This window comes from Delphinapterus leucas, chromosome 1 (genome assembly GCF_059928025.1).
Source record: "Delphinapterus leucas isolate spDelLeu-1000000601 "Yukka" chromosome 1, BTC_Dleu_Yukka2, whole genome shotgun sequence".
Lineage (NCBI taxonomy): Eukaryota > Metazoa > Chordata > Mammalia > Artiodactyla > Monodontidae > Delphinapterus > Delphinapterus leucas.
In genome coordinates this window covers 52,560,507-52,569,636 of record NC_143129.1, presented here as the reverse complement: position 1 = coordinate 52,569,636, position 9,130 = coordinate 52,560,507, and the positions used below count along the sequence as shown (strand labels likewise).

Below are 9,130 nucleotides of genomic sequence, written 5' to 3'. Positions count from 1 at the left end.
GATATTTTCCCAAAGAAGATATACAATGGCCAACAGGTACATGAAAAGGTGCTCAACATCACTACTCATCAGCAAAATGCAAATCAAAACCACACTGACATATCACCTCACATCTATTAGAATGACTATTACCAAAGAGACAAGAGATAAGTGCTGGCAAGGACGTGGAGAAAAGAGAACACTTGTACACTGTTGGTGGGAATAAAAATTGGTACAGTCAGTACAGAAAACAGCATGGACGTTTCTCAAACAATTTAAAATAGAACTACCATACGATCCAGCAATTTCTATATGTGTGTGTGTATGTGTGTGTGTGTGTGTGTGATGTTATATATATCAGTCATAAAAAAGAAGGAAATCCTTCCATTTGTGACAACATGGATGAAACTTGAGGGCATTATGCTAAGTGAAATAAATCAGATAGAAAAAAGGTTAATACTGTATGATCTCTTCTATGTGGAACCTGAAAAGCCAAACTCATAGAAACAAAGAGTAGATTGGTGGCTGCTGGGGCAGGGGATGGGGTAAATGGGTGAAGGTGGTCAAAAGGTACCATCATCCAAAGAAAGAAAAAAAGGTACAATCTTCCAAATCTTCCAAAGGCAATCTATAGATTCAATGCAATCCCTATTAAAATACCAATGGCATTTTTCACAGAACTAGAACACATAACTTTAGAATTTGTATGGAAACACAAAAGGCCCTAAATAGCCAAAAAAATCTTGAGAAAGAAAACCAGAGCTGGAGGTATCACACTCCCTGACTTCAGGCTATACTACAAAGCTACAGTAATCAAAACAGTATGGTACTGGCACAAAAAAAGACACATAGAGAGCCCAGAAATAAACCCACGCACCTATGGTCAATTTAACCTACAACGAAGGAGGCAAGAATACACAATGGAGAAAAGACAGTCTCTTCAATAAGTGGTGCTGGGAAAACTGGACAGCTACATGTAAAAGAATGAAATTAGAACATTTTCTAATTCCCCATTGGATATTCTTGCCTCCTTTGTTGTAGATTAAATTGACCATAGGTGTGTGGGTTTATTTCTTTTTTGTTGTTGTTTATTTATTTCTGGATACGTTGCCTGAGGCAAAGAAAACAAAAGCAAAAATAAACAAATGGACCTGATTAAACTTAAAAGCTTTTGCATAGCAAAGGAAACCACTGACAAAGTGAAAAGACAACCTGTTGAATGGGAGAAAATATTTGCAAATGATACGACCAATAAGGGGTTAAAATCCAAAATATATAAACAGCTTAATATAAAAGAAAAAACCGACCTGATTAAAAAATGGGCAGAACACCTGAATAGACATCTTTCCAAAAAAGACATACAAATGGCCAATAGGCACACGAAAATATGCTCAACATTGCTAATTACCAGAGAAGTGTAAATCAAAACCACAATGAGATATCACCTTACACCTGTCAGTATGGCTATCAAAAAGTCTACAAATTACAAATATTGGCAAGGATGTGGAGAAAAGGGAACCCTAGTACACTGTTGGTGGGAATGTGAATTGGTGCAGCCACTGTGGAAAACAGTACAGAGGTTTCTCAAAAAACTAAAAACAGAACTACCATATAATGGGACAATCTCACTCCTGGATATATATCTGAAGAAAACAAAAACACTAATTCCAAAAGGTACATTCGCCCCAATGTTCATAGCAACATAATTTACAATAGCCAAGATATGGAAGCAACCTAAGCATCCATTAACAGATGAATGGATAAAGAAGATGTGGCATATATATACAATGGAATATTACTCAGCCATATAAAAGAATAAAATTTTGCCATTTGCAACAACATGGATGGACCTAGAGGGTCTTATGCTTAGTGAAATAAACCAGACAGAGAAAGATGAATACTATATGTTATCACTTATATTTGGAATCTAAAAAATAAAACCAACAAATGAATATAACAAAACAGAAACAGACTCACAGATACAGAGAACAAAGTAGTGGTTGTCAGTGGGGAGAGGGAAGGGGGTAGGGGTACGATAGGGGTATGAGATTTAGAGATACAAACTACTATGCATGAAATAAATAAGCACAAGGACATATTGTACAGCACAGGGAAATATAGCCATTATTTTATAATAATTTTAAATGGAGTATAATGTATAAAAATATTGAATCATTATGTTGTACATCTGAAACTAATGCAAAATTGTAAATCAAGCAATACCTCAATTTAAAAAGAGTGGGGAAAAAAGAAGAAATCAGATTTTGTTTATGGTGCAATTAGGGATCCAATTTCTTTTTATACATACATGTATATGTATATGAATATATATGAATATACACGTACATATATATTATGTATATGTATACATATATGTATTCATTGCCTCAACCCTGCATTGTGTCTGCAATGTCATCTCTGTCCATATTTGTATGACTCTCTACTTGATTCTGTTGGTTTATCTACCCCTGTAGAAATATCACATACTCTTTTTTTTTTTTTTTTCCGGTACGCGGGCCTCTCACTGTTGTGGCCTCTCCCGTTGCAAAGCACAGGCTCCGGACGCGCAGGCCCAGCGGCCATGGCTCACCGGCCCAGCCGCTCCGCAGCATGTGGGATCCTCCCGGACCGGGGCACGAACCCGCGTCCCCTGCATCGGCAGGCGGACTCTCAACCACTGCGCCACCAGGGAAGCCCTCACATACTCTTAATTACAGACCTTTATAAGTTCCCTCAGTTTGTTCATCAGAAGGGTCTTGGTTATTTTGGGCCCTTTATGCCCACATTTCAGAATCAGTTTATCGAGTATTAGAAAATCCCTGTTGGGACTGTGATTGAAATTTACAGTTTATACAATTTATAGATCAGTATTATAAAGATGGCAATTCGCCCCAAACTGACCAATAAATGTTATTGAAGCTCATTAGAGAAGACCTAAATTAATGGACAGATATACTTCTCTAATGAGCTTCAATAACATTTATAATGTTCTCCATAAAGGGTTTGCTCATTTTTATTCTAGGTACCTTATTTTTGTTGGTTTTTTCCCAAAGGTAAGCAGTATTTTTAAAAATTAAATATACTATATTCTGATTTTTTAAATGGGGAATTTAGATTGCACTCTTAAATTTATGAGAAGTTGGAGAGAACATATTTTGATTATTCTGAATTGTTTTCTATATGTATGAGATTCTTCATACATGCTCATACATATGAATAGTAAAATATCATAGCATTCTAAATATTTTACTTTAAGTATAAACATCTCACCTATTCTCCTGGAAACACAGAGAATGGGGAATTGTATGCTTTGTGTACAAAAGAAGGAATGAGATATATAAGAACATTCTTACAATCAGTGAATTAAAAGCTGATCCAGAATGCTAGCCTACATTTTTTCAGCTTGAGATCATTGTCTTACACAATACTGTGTCAAAGCTTTTTCTTTTTAACACACTAAACATTCGTATCACAATTCAAAGTTCATTTTTCCTCTGAAGACTCTAACTGAATTAATGTCTCTGCCTAAACATTACAGACTTTTTGGTAGGAATAAAATGGCCTGGCTCAGATATCAACATGGGAAATCGGTAGAGCAAGTGCCAGATTACACTGAATTTGATTTCACCCAGTATACTCAGGGGGAATTTTACTTGTTACTTATCTAGCGTTTTTCCTAACCACTTTGGTTCTCTGATATAGTGAACCATTGAAGCATTTATAAAAGGAGAAATTCTTCAGTCTATCAGAAGCTGAAACTCTAACCTGTCCTTGGTGGATTTTACTCTAGATTGTCACAACAGACATTTTGACTATACTTTAAACACTAGGTTAAGTGTTCCTAAATATTTTGTTTTCTTTCTTAACCATTTCCAATCACCAAGACTTATTTATGTTTCCATTGTTTAATACGAATGGCAAAAGACATTTTATTTTCATTCTTCAACTCTTTATAATAGATGATGACATCAAAAGTCAGAAGCATTTAATATTTATGCTTAAATATACCATGCTTTTTCTAAGCAATAGAATTTCATCTATTTGCCAAAGGATAGCATTAGCCTGTTGCTTTTTTTTTTTTTTTCAGTTTATGGTTCTTTCTGAATACTTTTGGGATTCCCTAACCTCCCTGTCCCATACACCTTTTTTTTTTTTTTTTTTCCTGAAGTTGGAAATCTTCCCTTGAAGATGTCTGAGCTTTGTTCACATAGTACCTAATTCCACTGGATCTCCTTACTGATTTATAAAATCTCCCCTTTCCTCATATGAGGAACAGAACACTCTTAAATGCTTCTATAAGTACCATCACCTGAACTGATTGGGATCTTTAGAGGTGAGAGAGAAAGATCTACTTACCTCTAATTACTTAAATTAGTGTCAGTGCTCAGTGCTTCAAGGAACCTACTAATTTCAGTGTCATTTGCTTCTTTAGGGCTTAGCAGCTGCTTGTAGAGACAAAGGTTAATGACTTCATTCAAATGTAATACATTCTAGGGCAATTTATGAATCTTCATGCACTTCTCCTTATATGTAACGCATTTTTAAAAATGCATTCAAGCTTTTTATCTGGTTTTAAACAGCTTGACTTCAGCATGGACTTCATTGTGTTTATTTTACTTGGTATTCATTTAGCATTTTGTACCTGCAAATTTCTTTCATCAAATTTGGGGAATTTTTAATTTCTTCCATTTTTTTCCGTCCCATTCTATTTCTTTTCTCTTTCTGGTATTTCATTTACATGTATGTTGGATTGACTGATACCATGTGGCAGGTCTCTGAGGCTCTGTTTATTTTTAAAAAATCATTTTTCTCCTTGTTCATCTTGGATGATTTCTTGGATGACTGCTCTACCTTCAATTTCATTTAATTTTTTCCTCTGTAATTTCCATTTGGCTGTTAAATCCAACCAGTGAAATTTTTTTTATTTCTGAAACTTTAATTTTTAGGTCCAGAATTTCCATGTGATTCTTTCTTCTTTTTCTCTGATGAGATTTTTTTTTTTTTGTCTCCTGAGAGTTTCATTCACTGAAAATATGTTTTGTTTTACTTCATTGAGGATAGTTATAAGAGTTACTTTAAAATCTTTATCTGTCAGTTTCAACATCTGATTCATCTCAGGGTCAGATTTTACAAAATGTGATCCACTTTCTTGATTTTCATTTGTCAGTAGTTTTGAATCATATCTTGGACTTTATGAATAATAAGTTGTGGAGGTTCTGGATTCTATTACTTTTCTATGATGAGTGTTATTTCCTTTGCATTAGCAGGTTATTTTCTCGGCTAAATTTGAACTGTACACTCTGTTTCTTTGAGGATAACCCTAGTCTCAGTTCAGATCTTTTGTTTTTTAATTCTGTTTCAGGTGGTTCAGGATCTGTCAGAGATGTGAGCAGAGTTAGGGGATCCTCTCTCTGGCTCCTGCCCTTTTGGGATTTCTTAATTTCTTCAGCATTCAAAGTTTCCTGGCTTCACATTTTTGGTTCTCCAGAAAAGAAAAACTGGGAGTTTTCCCACATGCACCCCTGCTGCCAAAGAGCCTGCCTCCTGGACTGCACTTAGCTCCAAGCTAAACTCCAAGGAAAGGGCAACTTTCGTTTATGGTTCCTCAACTGCCCTTCTCCAAGCAAGCTTGCCCTCCCCACCAGAGTCATGTTTCTGTTCGCATTCCAGGGCATTCTGGTAGTTGCTTTTTGTATTATGTCCCATTTTTCTAGATGTTTTCTGCTGGGGGATAGTCCAGTAGGGTCTTAGTCTGTCATATTTGGAAGCAGAAGTTCTATCCCTGCCTGGTACTTTGACTCTTGAGAGTCACTTCTTGCCTTGGTTAATGCAATACCCCCTAACCAGTCCCTGCTTCCACCCTTGACCCCTAAGGTCTATTCTCAACACTTCAGGAAGAGGGATACTGTGAAAGCATAAGAGCAACTTCTAGCGTCCCCCCATTTCACTTTAGGGATTTAGGTAAATGCTTAAAATGTCCTACTCTGCCTGATTGAAACTCCTCGGCCCTGACTTCCACGTCACATGCTTATGCTATGCTGGTTTGCATCCTACTTTTCTGACTGCTCCTGTTTACTTTCAACAACTCGTATTTACTCTTGCTCCTCTAATCCTGAAAGGTCGGTCCACCCTAAAAATAAGGTCCTTGGCAGTCTGGTCTTTCTCCTTTCCACTTTCTTCTCTGGATATCTCATCCACTTCTACACTTTAAGCTTACATGTCAGGGCAAAGAAGCCTTAAGTTTCCCCCACTTTCTCAGCAGAGTTGCAAACAGCGCTGACGTAAGGAGAATTAAGGGCTTCTGGACTCGGGGTATCCTTGAACCTTCTTCTCGCTATTATCTGCCCAGATTTGAATAAGCGCAGACCGAAAGGGGAGTGCGTTTGCCCAGGTTCTAGCTATGTTTGTCTGAAGATGGGTCTGAGAGAACTGTCCTCCCAGCATCCGAGCTCTCCCGCGCCAGCGCAGCGGACGACTGGGAAGCGGAACCCAAACGCGCGCGTTTCTGCTTCTGGCCGGGCGCGGAGAGCGCAGCGCGGTGCACCACGGGCGCACCGCACAGCAGGGCATGGAGGAGAGCGGCGAGTCCCCGCCGACCGCGGGCTGCAGCGATGTGCGCCCGAGCGGCGATCGCGGCGGCGGCGCCCTCTCATGGGCCCCCGAGGACGCCTGGATGGGCACGCACCCTAAGGTCAGGAGGCGCGAGAGGAGCAGGGCGCCGGTCCAGGCCTCTACCCCAGGCGGAACCCACGGGCCGTGCTCCCCTTTGGGCCCTTGACTCCCAACCGCATGGGATCGCCGTTTACGCGCGAACCTCACCGAAGGGGATCCTTTATGCTCACCGCCTGCTGCAGGCAACCTTGTTTTTGTTTGTTTAAAGGAGTTGAACTCTTGTTCTGACAGCGCCCCCTTCCCCCTCCCTCAGACCATTCTTAGCTGGAGGGAACAACATTGAATACATTGCCCCTCAAGGCCAGATAGTAACCACTCCACTAATCTGAGTTTTGCTGTGTAGGGCTCGTTCTGGGGATGGTCTCATTTAATACTCACAGTAACCAAGCAAAACAGTTTGTGGGCCATGGATAAGACGTAGTAGTCTACAATGATTAAGGTTTAGGCACAATCCTCATTTGCCTGTGCTTGGCAAATTGCTGCCCTGTACCAGTCATGGCCCAAACAATGAACGGATAGTGAATGGATATAAGGGTTTTTGTAGTATTATCAGGGACTAGATACTTTGGTCTAGTAACTTTAGTAGAATTGCAGTCTTCTGCTGGAGAGCAATATTTCATAGATAATAATCTAAAAACAGTCCAGAAAAGGAACAATTTGAAGATCTTTTCATCTTCTCTTGCTTGATGTTATCCTCCTGCTCTGATCCCCTTATTTCCCCTCAAGGTGAGAAAAACAAACACTAGCATGGAGGTGTTATTCAGTGCCATAAAAGAACCAAAACATGGAGAGGGATCATGGTGGTTAGGAGCATGAACTCAAAGTTAGACTGCCTGGGTTTGAATCCTGGCTCTGTCACCAGCTTTGTGATTTTTTTTTTTTTTTTTTTGGTGCAAGTTGTTTTATCTCATTGTTTCTCAGTTTTCTCATCTGTAAGATGGGGATAAGAATAGTACTAACCTTATAGGGTTGTTACAGGATTAAATCAGTTAATATTGGTAAAGCACTTGACATATAGTAAACATTACCTAAGTGTTTAATAAGTGGAACAACAGTAACAAATTTTAAAAACTTCTTCTAGATTTCATGTTACTATTTATATTGGTTGTTTGATTTTTCAGTTCTGCATTTGTATTATTCAGTTTGAAAATTACTTAGGTCGATCCAGTAACGCAGTATCAGATTTATCATCCTCAAACACCATTTTGATTATATTATTCCCATGCTTAGAGAATTTCCTTATGGGTAAAATTCAAACTATTAGCTTGACCATCAAGACCTTGCCACCTGGTCCCCAATTGCCTTTTCAGTGTCATTTTCAAACACGTTTAAGGTTTGAGGAGGACAGTTAATAACACCCCTCTTTTCCTGTACCTGTGCACACTTAGGAGGACTCCGATGGGGAAGTGTGACTTCAGATCTGCACCCAGGCAGGTCTGCTGACGCCTCACTTCTGCATTGTCCCTGCTTCCCCACCTAGTCACTGACATAGCTCGAATACCTCAGGCTTCTCTTGCAGGGGCAGGCTCCTGAAGAATGTTTGCTCAGTGCTGACCAACAAGTCTGAAAGCAGCAGCAGCTTGCTTGTTCCTTTAAAAACCAACAATTAAATAACTCCCTACTCTTGAGTGAGCAGGGGTGGGGATGGAGGCCAGGAGTGGTCTTCTTGCAGACTTTCTCCACAGGCAAATAAGAGACCAGGGAAATAGAGGCTCCCACTAACATGAGCCAACAAAAGTTCTATTAAAAAATGTCTCTACTCCTGGCAGATAGGTTTCTTTATAGGCCCTTGAATATGTGTTGCTTATTCCCACCTTTGTGTGATTACTCACACTGTTACTCTACCTTCTCTATTCAAATCATACACGACAAGTCCTTCAGGGCCCAATTTGCATCCCATCTCTGCCAGGAAACATTCACCAACCAAGCCACCTGAGTGGAGCTCCTTTGACCTGTTGTGTCATGTTTTTTTATTCCACTCACTTGGTTTTTAGTCACTTACTGTCATGTATTTTTATTTACCTACAATTGCATACCCTAACAATCCATAAATTTTTTAGAGATAGGGATCAGGGCTAATTGCCATGTAGCTCCCACTATACCTATAAGAGAGTCTTATATATTATCTATTTAATGAATAGTTGTTGATTGAAAGAAAATATTAAGAGATTCTTCCTTCTCTATTGACAATTACATTTTGATTTTCAGTATTTAGAAATGATGGAATTAGATATAGGAGATGCCACCCAAGTTTATATAGCATTCTTGGTTTACCTGGACCTCATGGAGAGTAAGTATTTGTTTTATTATTGTTTTGTTATTAGGGCGGTGGTGGGGGGATGAGGAGTTGGGTTGGCATATAGCGTTTATACATTCGCTATTAATTTTGTCACTGTTGTGATTTCTTTATTCCTTTACATTGGGAATTACTGGGTAACAGAAAATACTAGAATGATAAGGAGACATAGCTTTATAAGCG

The 9,130-nt window shown here is 39.0% G+C and overlaps 1 protein-coding gene across 1 annotated transcript in view; it reads left to right on the top strand.

Annotated features, from left to right (window-relative positions):
* Positions 1–6,500: 6,500 nt before the first annotated feature.
* Positions 6,501–9,130, top strand: part of TSEN15 (tRNA splicing endonuclease subunit 15) — a 149,445-nt gene continuing 146,815 nt past the window's right edge. Inside the window, exons 1-2 of the mRNA XM_022593350.3 lie at positions 6,501–6,670; positions 8,860–8,941. Coding sequence (XP_022449058.1) covers positions 6,548–6,670; positions 8,860–8,941 — 205 coding nt within the window. The 5' untranslated portion in view covers positions 6,501–6,547. The remainder of the gene's footprint in view (positions 6,671–8,859; positions 8,942–9,130) is intronic.